The 11,125-nt window shown below is 54.0% G+C and overlaps 1 protein-coding gene across 4 annotated transcripts in view; it reads left to right on the plus strand.

The window, feature by feature from the left end:
- PRDM11 (PR/SET domain 11) overlaps positions 1-10,833 on the plus strand; it is a 74,413-nt gene extending 63,580 nt beyond the window's left edge. For 2 of the 4 annotated variants that reach the window (XM_034644916.1, XM_019802833.2), the window contains exons 6-8: positions 1,376-1,563; positions 5,524-6,147; positions 7,349-10,833. In XM_034644916.1, the coding sequence (XP_034500807.1) occupies positions 1,376-1,563; positions 5,524-6,147; positions 7,349-9,513 (2,977 nt within the window). In that variant the 3' untranslated portion in view covers positions 9,514-10,833. The remainder of the gene's footprint in view (positions 1-1,375; positions 1,564-5,523; positions 6,148-7,348) is intronic. The other 2 variants (XM_011228783.3, XM_034644917.1) reach the window with 2 other exon arrangements.
- The last annotated feature ends 292 nt before the right edge of the window (positions 10,834-11,125 follow it).

The raw sequence follows: 11,125 nt of genomic DNA on the forward strand, positions 1-11,125 counted from the left end.
GCGTATTCCACATTCTGTTTCTGCATGTATCCATTAGTGGACACTGGGGTTGCTCTCACCGCCTGACAATTGTGAATCACGCTGCTATGAACGTGGCTGCACGAATACTTGTTCGAGCCCATATTGCCAAATCTGTGTCCCAAAGGGTCATGCCAAGTTACTCTCTACCGTATGGGAGATGCTTTTCTAGCCAATATGGATGTTATCATTAAAAAAGAAGAGAGAGAAGTCTGTGTGAAGGAGACAAGGCGCTACTTTGTGTTTCGGATTAATGATGCTGAGTACTTTTCATTTGTTCATTACCCACTTGGGTTTTCTTCTGTGAATTTTACTGTTTACCCTCGACTGCTCTAAATGCACCTCTTTGGGGTAGGCCAGTCAGATGGACTTTGACTTCTTCCCTGGCTTTTAGACAAATCCTAGCATAAGGAAAAGAAGTTTATTTTTGGCTCCAAATTTCCTAGATGCTCGCAGAGCACAGATCCTTTAAACTTCAAATGATTTCCTCTTTTGATCTGTATGCCTCTGCTTTTCTGTACGTGTTACGTCGTCTCATCTTTTGGAGATGGCAGGTTGGATGTTGGAAATGTCATTGCAGGGAGAGTTGGGGAAGGGAGAGCCTCTGAGGGTTGGGCAGAACTTTCAAGGTTGTCTGGGCATTGCTGAGTCGGTGCTTTACAGGCTCACAAAGGAGTCATGAGTTCTAGTGGGGAACACGGACCTCAGAGTCCCACCTCCCATTTATTAGCTGTGTGACCTTGGGCAAGTCACTTACCTCCTCTGAGTCTTCGTTTCCTTACCTTAAAATAACTTGGATTAGCGAGTGGTTGCTAACCTTCTCCTGTCTCTGATTTACCCCCGTCTTCTATCTGCACTGGACACCCACTTTTTAAAGATAGTGATCTTGAGCATTTATTAATTGACCTTTTGGGCACGTGCTTTGTGAAATACTGGAAAGGGTCCAAGAACCCCACTTTTGCCACCATCAGAGACCTGAGGGTGTCTGGGAATCCCTGCACTTAAGTTAGTGAGGAAGAAATGACATACATGTCTTTCTGGTTTGCAATCATTTTTGTATCTGGTGTTGATTTGTGTATTTACCAGAATCTGGGAGGTAGGCAGGGCAGCTGTCATTTCTGGTCTCAGGAAACAAGAGATTCTTAGAGGCTCGGAGACTTGCTTGAGGTCATACAAAACAGTAATGTTGAGACCAGGGACTGGCCCCCAGCTGGCCTCCCGATCCCTGGACTTTTTAGCACATGCCACATGCTTGGGGACCTCTGACCTCCCACGCCTGCCCAGCACCGTGCCTGGCCCCGGCAGGCGCCCAGCGATGAGTGGCCCGTGCGTTCTCACCTGTCCCCCTCACCCCCAGGTACGTGGTCATCTCCCGGGAGGAGAGGGAGCAGAACCTGCTGGCGTTCCAGCACAGCGAGCGTATCTACTTCCGAGCGTGCCGGGACATCCGGCCCGGGGAGCGGCTCCGGGTCTGGTACAGCGAGGACTACATGAAGCGCTTGCACAGCATGTCCCAGGAGACCATCCACCGCAATCTGGCTAGAGGTGAGTGCCCACCCCGAGGCGAGGGCCACGCCCGCCACCCGACGCAGGGGAAGCCAGAGCTGCTTCTCCAGGCGCTTCCTAAGAAAACTGATGGGAAATACAGTCTACCAGCAACCGGGAGACCCAGGGGGACTAGGGGGTGAGCGGCAGCTCTGGGTAGGGCGGCAGGCACTCCCGAGTGTTCTCCGCCCTCCAAAACCCTGTTACAGACATCTGCGAGTATCGAGAGAGATGGGGCCCCAGAGCCAAGCACATACGTTTAATCAAAATTGATCCTCTTTCCCCAAGTCAAACTGATGGAAAGATGCCACAAGGTGCCACTGTCTCAGTGGTAGCTAACACTGACCACGTCATAGGGGCAAAGCAGCTGTTCGATAGTGTCCTCGTGCTTATCACGACAGGAGCGCCTGCCTCGTGAGCGTGCTGGGACAATTAGGTGGGTACTGCATAGAACAGGGTGGGTACTGTGCCCACCCTGACCATTGTAAGCCCTCAACTGGAAGCTTTTGGTTCTGATGATGCCGTGTGGACTGTGATCCCCATCTCACAACTGTAGAAACCGAGCATCAGATAAATCCAGTGATTCCCCCGGGGTCACGTGGCTAGGAAGGGCAGCACTGCGTTTCTCCCACACGTCGGTCTCTGTGCAGGGTCTAGCCTCTAACTTAGTGTTATGTGGCCTCCCTGACAAAACTAGTTTCCTCCCTGCTTCCTCCTGGTCTCCTTCCTGGAAGTCCTAATGCCATGCTGTGCACAAACAGTCTTAGAAGAAGAAGGTTGGAGGGAGGTGGGAAGGGGACCTTAGGTGTGGGGGATGGCTTGGTGGATGAGACGTCCATCCAGGCTCCATTTAAATGAGTCATTGGAAGGGGGCTTAAAATACTCCCCAGCCCCTAGCCCTTTGCCTCTCTACCCCTTCCTCAGCCTGGCCAAGGCAAACTGGCGAGTCCGGCTCCTTCTTTCCGGGGACCTTCCTTGCACTAAAAATACACATTCAAATACTCAGAGTCCATGTGGTTCCAGGAACCGGGGCTATACCGAAGCCCCACCTGATTATCACATTCCTGACCGACCTACTTATTGGAAATAAATCGTCATGTGGGGTATGAGTGGAGAAGATGAAGAGGGGGTGGGGTGGCCCATTGCAATTAAGCTATTTTTAAAAACAAAACCAAATAAACCAGATTGTGGACATTGAATGCACAGCTGCTTCCTGACTTGGTAAAAGGTATCTGTGATTGGATGGTCAGTGAGGAGACCCACTAGACATACTCATCTTTTGTCTTCTTCGGATCTGGGGGTTGGGCACAGGCTGATTTCACTCGCGAAGCCATGTTTCTATGATGAGATTGCCACAGTGTCCATTTGCCCTCTGAAGATGCCTTGTATAAATGTGTCTGGTACATAGTAGGAGCTCAATAAATCTTGGTCAAATGGATAAAAGAAGAAATGAATGAAGACAGCCAAGAAGTCTCCAAAAGAATCGTTATCACCAGAAGAAAAGAAAACCAAGAGAAGTCATATCTGAGGACTCAGGTTCCGTCCCTTGGCCGTAATCCTCTTGAATTCTTCTGGATTTAATGTCCTTCCCCCACCCCCAGTGTCGTCTCCAAAGCACTCAAGCTGCAGTCATCCTCAGAGAGCCCTGAGACCCGAGGGGACTGCTCAGAGAAGGGAGCGAGCTTTTTCAGGAGTGGTTCAAAGGAGGCGTGGCAGAGAGATTTGAAATGAGATCCATGAAGACTTGTGAAGATACGGGAGGAAGGAGGGTCTGTTCCTGGCCAGGCTGAGCAGTAGGAAACAGGAAGGAGATGGGAAGGCACCACCGTGTGGGGCAGAGCCAGAGCAGTGGAGGGGGGGTAGGCTTGGTCCTAAAGCCCTTGGGAGCAGTGGTGAGCTCAGTGGCCTTTGGATGTGGAGATGTCTTTGTAGCCCGTAGCTTTGGCAGACTCTGAATAGTTGGTGGAGGCTTAGATTGGTGTGCCAGCCCCGCTCTGGAAAGGGGATCCCTACCCTCAATCACTGAAGGTCTTTGTGGGAAGAGGTTTCTTCGTAATTGGAGGCTGGAGCCCTGAGAAAGGCCAGAGCGTGAATTATTAGTCCTTCTTAAGTAGGGACATTCCTCGGAGCCCAGAACTGCTTCCTGAAGACAGTGTAAATTATGCCTTTGTGGTTATCTTGTAAGAACAGGACACATCTAATACAGAGTATTCAAAAAATTTATGTTATTCGATCTCCTTCGAGTCACTGATTCACTTTGTGGTGTTTTCGCCCATATTTTATGGAGGCTTTGAAATCAATTTCATGCTGCTTAAAGGTCTTTTTCGGCCCTTAGATTTTTCTGGAAGCCTTGAGTCCAAAGAAGTCTCCCATGCATCCTAGGAAATCTGAATGATCTTGTGTTTGAGCAGAGAGGCATGAGGACTCCCTGGTGATGTGTAGCCTTGACCTCCGGACATCCTCAGCTCTTTGCTGCCTGATTGGTCCATGAGAAGCGAAAGGGTGGCCCTTGATGTTTACAGATTGTGAATGGGCAGATGTCCTATCTGATCTGTAATATAGATGTGTTGCATTTTTTACAAGCGTTCATCTCCACTCTTTCTGCCCCTCGGCTGTTACAGAAATGTAGGCTGTGAGAGCCACCTGACCTTCAGGGGCCTTGAACATGGGGTTGCTCATCGGGCATTCACGTGAGGACAGAAGAGGGGCGTCCTGAGCCGGTTACCCCCATTTGTGCTCTTACCTGTAGGAAACCCGGATTCCTACATAGCCCAGGGCACAGCACCCCTTACCAGCTGTGGAAAGCCAGCGCTCTGTCAGCCGGGAACATCTGGATCGCTCAGAGATCCCTTGGCCTTCACTCCGAGGCTTTTAGCAAGCCCAGCTTTCGGAAGCCTAATGGCAACGTCCGTTCGGGCCAAGTCATTGCCTAGAGTCATCTCCCAGGGCCCTGGCCTGATCTAGGACCGCTTTGAGATTTCCCAGCCCCACGGGCTGCCGTCAGGACCTTCTGAGGGTCTCCCTTTAGCATCTGCACCCCCCAGGGAGCACACTTCTGTAGCTATGTATGAAACTGTGTCGGCTGTTTTAAAGAATGAGGCTAAAATTACTGTTAGGAGCTCACCAACGTCTTGGAAGGCAGTCACATGATGGAAAGAGATAGAAAAGGGAACGTCCTTTGAAGGATCAGGTAAGGAGACACAGCTGTATTTCCAGAATGCTTTGGGTCAGTGTGGTCACGCTGCCCTTTATCTTGTTGGAGGCTGTCCCCCCGCCCCCCGCACCCCTGGGAGCCCTCAGCCACCCTCAAAGGGGCCCTGTCTTCCTGTTTTTTCCTGCCTCGGTTGTCAGGGAGAACCACAGACGTTCAGGTCACCTTCTCTTACGTGCACCTCGTCTTTCGATGTCCTGGGAGAGTGAGAGAGGACGGTTGCTGCGGGTCTGACTTGGCCCTACGGGGCTGTCTGGAAGCAGTCAGGGAGCAGGAAGGAGGGGACGCGGTGTTTCCTGTGTACCTTTTACCAAGTCGAAGCAGCCATCTTCCAATCACCAAGACTGGACAAGAAGCCTGGAGGGTGGGCATCCGCACGCGTGAGCTCTGAGACGCGCTCCCACCTGCCCAGTCTGATTGGTGGGGTGTCAGCTTCTAGGGTGACCACACTTCCAACTGCCCTCCCCTCCAGCGTTCCCTCAACCTATAAATGTGCAGCTTATAGACCTAAGCCTCCCTTGAAACGGTCTTTTTCAAGAATTCTTCCCACTTGTTTGGGTCCCACTCCAGACCCCGCGATCCACTGAGTGACCCGCCTCTCCCTTTCTGTCCCACCTGCCCCCACAGGGCCAGCCCCAGAGGGATGTGTCCAGTGACTTCCTTAGCAGGAGGCCTGCTTTGTTTTCTGTTGGTTTCTCCCACTTCGGGGCTTTTCCCCCACATCCTCACACCCTGGTTTTCCTTCCTAGGAGAGAAGAGGTTGCAGAGGGAGAAGTCTGAGCAGGCTCTGGGGAACCCAGAAGACCTGAGGGGTCCCATTCAGCTCCCCGTGTTGAGACAGGGCAAAAGTCCGTACAAGCGTGGCTTTGACGAGGGGGACGCACACCCCCAGGCCAAGAAGAAGAAGATTGACCTCATTTTCAAGGACGTGCTGGAGGCTTCCCTGGAAACCGCGAAGGTGGAGGCTCATCAGCTCGCCTTGAGCACCTCGCTGGTCATCAGGAAGGTCCCCAAGTACCAGGACGACGCCTACGGTCGGTGTGCAATGAGCATGTCACATGGCGTGCAGAGTGTCAGCCGGACCCAGGGGGAGGGGGACTGGAAGATCCCCCAGGGGGCTTCCAAGGAGCCAGGCCCGTTGGAGGATGAAGAAGAGCCTTCGTCCTTCAAGGCCGACAGTCCCGCCGAGGCCTCCCTTGCGTCCGACCCTCACGAGCTTCCCACCACCTCCTTTTGCCCTAATTGTATTCGCCTCAAGAAGAAGGTCCGGGAACTCCAGGCCGAACTAGACATGCTTAAGTCTGGGAAGCTTCCGGAACCCCCCGTCTTGCCAGCACAGGTACTGGAGCTCCCAGAGTTCTCGGACCCTGCAGGTAAGTTGGTGTGGATGAGATGGTGGTCGGAGGGAAGAGCAGCCCTTGGGCAGTGTGAGGGTGGCCTGGCGCTCTCTGCGGGAGCCACGTTCCTGGACACCCGAGGCGCGTCCCGCGGAGGCGGGCTCTGGTCGCAGCCCACGCCCACAGGTGCCTGCCTCGTCCAGGCTGCTCCGCGGCCCCAGGAGGATGCTTCATGTCTCGCCCTTGTATCCGCCTCGTCAATAAAGGAAGTTCCACTGCAGGAGGGGTGTGTGCTCTGTTCTTGACCCGTTGCCTTGCTCTGGCGGTCCTGGTGGTGTCGTAGCCCCACGCTCAACTTCTAAACGCCATCTTTGTCTCTTCCCCAGTCCCAAGCAGGGCAGCTCGAACTCAGTCCCCGGACACAGCCTTGTTCTTCTCTTCCCGAATTGCTGTTCTGCCACACGTGGTCCTAGCTCCCCTGCCTGGAATTTTAGAAGGCCTGGGATATGGGACATGGGGCTGCACGCCTTGGCCCTTTTCCTTTGGCTGCCTGGGTCTTTTAAGAACCGGTCGACGACCAGGAAGGTTTTTTCAGTACACAGCTGCAGCTGAGTCCGAGTATTTACATAGCATTTTCTATTTTAACCACATCCCTTAGCTCAGAATGAGGTGTTTCAGATATTCAAAGCACGCGTCTTAACTCAACTGCATTCTGATCCTGAAATAAGCTGGAGCAGTGGCAGGCTGCCTGCGTTCGAGGGCAGCACGCCTCCCCTGACCACGTTAGCGGCGAGAGAAACGAGCCCCACGTCCTCCCTGTGTGACTTGGGCAGGCTGGGCGGTCTGTGTTCTCTCCCGCCACAGATCTGCTCCAGCCTGGCATGGGGCTCAGCTGATCCAGAAGGTTGAGTCCCTAGAGCGCCCACTAGTGGAGGGTAAAGGCAGGCAGCCTGGAGCAGGGCGGCCACCAGGTGTCCTCCCCAGAGAGGAGCCGTCACACGTGGATAGCATGAGTGCTCATTATAAGAAAACATATATATACATGTATGTAAACATATATATACATATACATATATGTATGTATATATATTCTAGACTGCAATTCAGTCTGTCCTCGGACTGGCCTCTGTTTCCCCCGCTGCGGCACCGACCCCTCGGGCAGCATTCCCGTGCCTTCCGGAAAAGCCCGCGTGTTTGCCGCCAGGGTTTACATGTTTCCTTCCCGTTTGTCTTCCAGCCTCCGAGAGCATGGTCTCCGGCCCCGCCATCATGGAGGACGACGACCAGGAGGTCGATTCCGCAGACGAGTCCGTCTCCAACGACATGCTGACCGCCACCGACGAGCCCTCCAAGATGTCATCCGCCACCGGGCGCCGCATCCGGCGCTTCAAGCAGGAGTGGCTGAAGAAGTTCTGGTTCCTGCGGTACTCGCCGACCCTCAACGAGATGTGGTGCCACGTGTGCCGCCAGTACACCGTGCAGTCGTCCCGCACGTCGGCCTTCATCATCGGCTCCAAGCAGTTCAAGATCCACACCATCAAGCTGCACAGCCAGAGCAACCTGCACAAGAAGTGCCTGCAGCTGTACAAGCTACGGATGCACCCCGAGAAGACGGAGGAGATGTGCCGCAACATGACGCTGCTCTTCAACACAGCCTACCACCTGGCCCTCGAGGGCCGGCCCTACCTGGACTTCCGGCCGCTGGCCGAGCTGCTGCGCAAGTGCGAGCTCAAGGTGGTGGACCAGTACATGAACGAGGGCGACTGCCAGATCCTCATTCACCACATCGCCCGCGCGCTGCGGGAGGACCTGGTGGAGCGCCTCCGCCAGTCGCCCTGCCTCAGCATCATCCTGGACGGGCAGAGCGACGACCTGCTGGCCGACACGGTGGCCGTCTACGTCCAGTACACCAGCAGCGACGGGCCACCGGCCACCGAGTTCCTGTCCCTGCAGGAGCTGGGCTTCTCCAGCACGGAGAGCTACCTGCAGGCGCTCGACCGCGCCTTTGCCGCCTTGGGCATCCGGCTGCAGGACGAGAAGCCCACCGTCGGCCTGGGCATCGACGGGGCCAACGTCACAGCCAGCCTGCGGGCCAGCATGTTCATGACGATCCGCAAGACGCTGCCCTGGCTGCTGTGCCTGCCCTTCATGGTGCACCGGCCCCACCTGGAGATCCTGGACGCCATCAGCGGGAAGGAGCTGCCCTGCCTGGAGGAGCTGGAGAACAACCTGAAGCAGCTGCTGAGCTTCTACCGGTACTCGCCGCGCCTCATGTGCGAGCTGCGCTCCACGGCGTCCACCCTGTGCGAGGAGACGGAGTTCCTGGGGGACATCCGTGCCGTGAGGTGGATCATCGGGGAGCAGAACGTCCTCAACGCCCTCATCAAAGACTACCTGGAGGTGGTGGCCCACCTCAAGGACGTCAGCAGCCAGACGCAGCGGGCCGACGCGTCCGCCATCGCGCTGGCCCTGCTGCAGTTCCTCATGGACTACCAGTCCATCAAGCTCATCTACTTCCTCCTGGACGTGATCGCCGTGCTCTCACGCCTGGCCTACGTCTTCCAGGGCGAGTACCTCCTGGTGTCCCAGGTGGACGACAAGATCGAGGAGGCCATCCAGGAGATCAGCCGGCTGGCCGACTCCCCGGGGGAGTACCTGCAGGAGTTCGAGGAGAACTTTCGAGAGAGCTTCAACGGGATCGCGATGAAGAACCTCAGGGTGGCCGAGGCCAAGTTCCAGTCTGTCAGGGAGAAGATCTGCCAGAAGACCCAGGTGATCCTGGCTCAGAGGTTCGATTCCCGCAGTCGGATCTTCGTGAAGGCCTGCCAGGTGTTCGACCTGGCCGCCTGGCCCCGGAGCAGCGAGGAGCTGCTGAGCTATGGCAAGGAGGATATGGTGCAGATATTCGACCACCTGGAGGCCATCCCCACCTTCTCGCGGGATGTCTGCAGGGAAGGGCTGGACCCGCGGGGCAGCCTGTTGATGGAGTGGCGGGAGCTCAAGGCGGATTACTACACCAAGAATGGCTTCAAAGACCTGCTCGGCCACATCTGCAAGTACAAACAGCGGTTCCCGCTCTTGAACAAGATCATCCAGGTCCTCAAAGTCCTGCCCACGTCCACCGCCTGCTGTGAGAAAGGCCGCAATGCCCTGCAGCGGGTGCGCAAAAACCACCGCTCCCGCCTGACCCTGGAGCAGCTCAGCGACCTGTTGACCATCGCAGTGAATGGCCCGCCGATCGCCAACTTCGATGCCAAGCGAGCCCTGGACAGCTGGTTCGAGGAGAAGTCCGGCAACAGTTACGCGCTGTCCGCCGAGGTCCTCAGCAGGATGTCGGCGCTGGAACAGAAGCCCGTGCTGCAGACCGTGGACCACGGGTCAGAGTTTTACCCGGACATCTAGGGGGCCGGTGTCCCCAGAGTTCACTAAGCTGTTGAATATTTTTTTAATCTATACTCATAAGCTTTGATATATTATATAAATATATATTATATTTTATATATATATACATATGTGTATGTATATATATATATATAAACCCACACTGAAAGTTTTTAAAAACCAAGGTGACGCGTCCACCCGAAGCCACTGGGAGCTTTCACAAAGGAATGATGTTGGAAACAGACCCTCGTCTACGAGATCTGGCAGCTGCAGCTTCCGTGGCCATCCTTTTCCCTCACCGAAGCACGTGCTGGGGCCACACGCGTTCCCACCTAACAGCCAACCAACAGCCTAAGCTAGAATGACGGGTCCCTGTCATCACCTCTAGGTGGTTTGTTATTTGTTTTTGCTTGGGGGTTGAGGGGTTTGGGTTTGCATTTATGTTCTTGCCTTTCCTTTTCTCGTTTGGTCTACGATGCGGTTCTCGGCCCCATCGCAGACACGCCGGTGGAGCTGAACCCCGTCTTTGATTTGGGAGGGGGTGGGTGGTGTATCTGGATTGGGGTGTGTGACCCTTTCCCTCTCCCACCTGATTTCAGCCTGACAGGTTTGTATGCATTTCCTGATGAGCGTTCCTTCACTGTCTTAGAAACAAACGTGTCGGTCAAACTGTGACACCCGCCACTTCCCCACCTCTGTCGCCTCTCCCTTCCCTGGGTTATAGATTCCCTCTTAAAGATCTTACCTGTTATACTGAAGGCAAAATTGCCTTACCACCGAGCTTGAAGTCCTGGGGAAGGGACAAGGTGTGTGTGTGGGGGGGCGGATTTTTTGCATTCCTGTTCTTAAGTAGTGTTGGGTAAATAATATAATTCCAGTCAGATCCGGGACTGTGGGGGAAATGAAGAGCCAAAAAATCCAGACCCTAACAGGGCAGTGATTTTTGGCTAAAAACAAGTAAAATGAAAGGTATGTATTCCATTTACATGAATTATTTATGCTGTCTTTATAATCACATAATGTGTTGGGGGTATTTTGTTGTTGTTGTTCCCTTAATAATCAAATGCCTGCTCTAATTCAGTGGCAGGAGATGTCAATGCAAGTTGTGCCCTGGGTTATGCGTGACTCGAAGGAGGGTCTCTCAAGCTTGAGGCCTCCTTTTGTGACAAGGCTAGTTACAAACCCTTCAGCCTGGCAAGGAGGCAGCGGGAAACCAGGCATTGCGTCTATGCCGGTGAATGCTTCCTTTTTTTGAACAGGGTAGAGATGTCCTAAAGAAAAAGGAATAAACAAGAGGTCAGACAGGACTCTCAAGGCATCAGCCTACACACACACCCACACCCACACACCCACACACAGGCGCGCGTGTGCACGCATGCGTGTGTGCACGCACACACCCACACACACACACACACAACCATGATATAAGCTTTAGAAATAGCCACTTGCCTACTCCCTGGGGCAAGCAGTGGTTTAAGCTAGAGGAGTCAGATCAATGCTCTTTTGTTCATTTAACTACCAGTATACCTCGCAAGGGAGTTAAAAAAAAAAAAATGTGCGCGAGCTGTTAAAACCTTCTGTTCATGTTTCCACATCTGATTTATGCATATCGGATATGCAGTCGTCTTGCCTG

The sequence above is a fragment of the Ailuropoda melanoleuca genome, chromosome 16, assembly GCF_002007445.2.
Source record: "Ailuropoda melanoleuca isolate Jingjing chromosome 16, ASM200744v2, whole genome shotgun sequence".
Taxonomy (NCBI): Eukaryota; Metazoa; Chordata; class Mammalia; order Carnivora; family Ursidae; genus Ailuropoda; species Ailuropoda melanoleuca.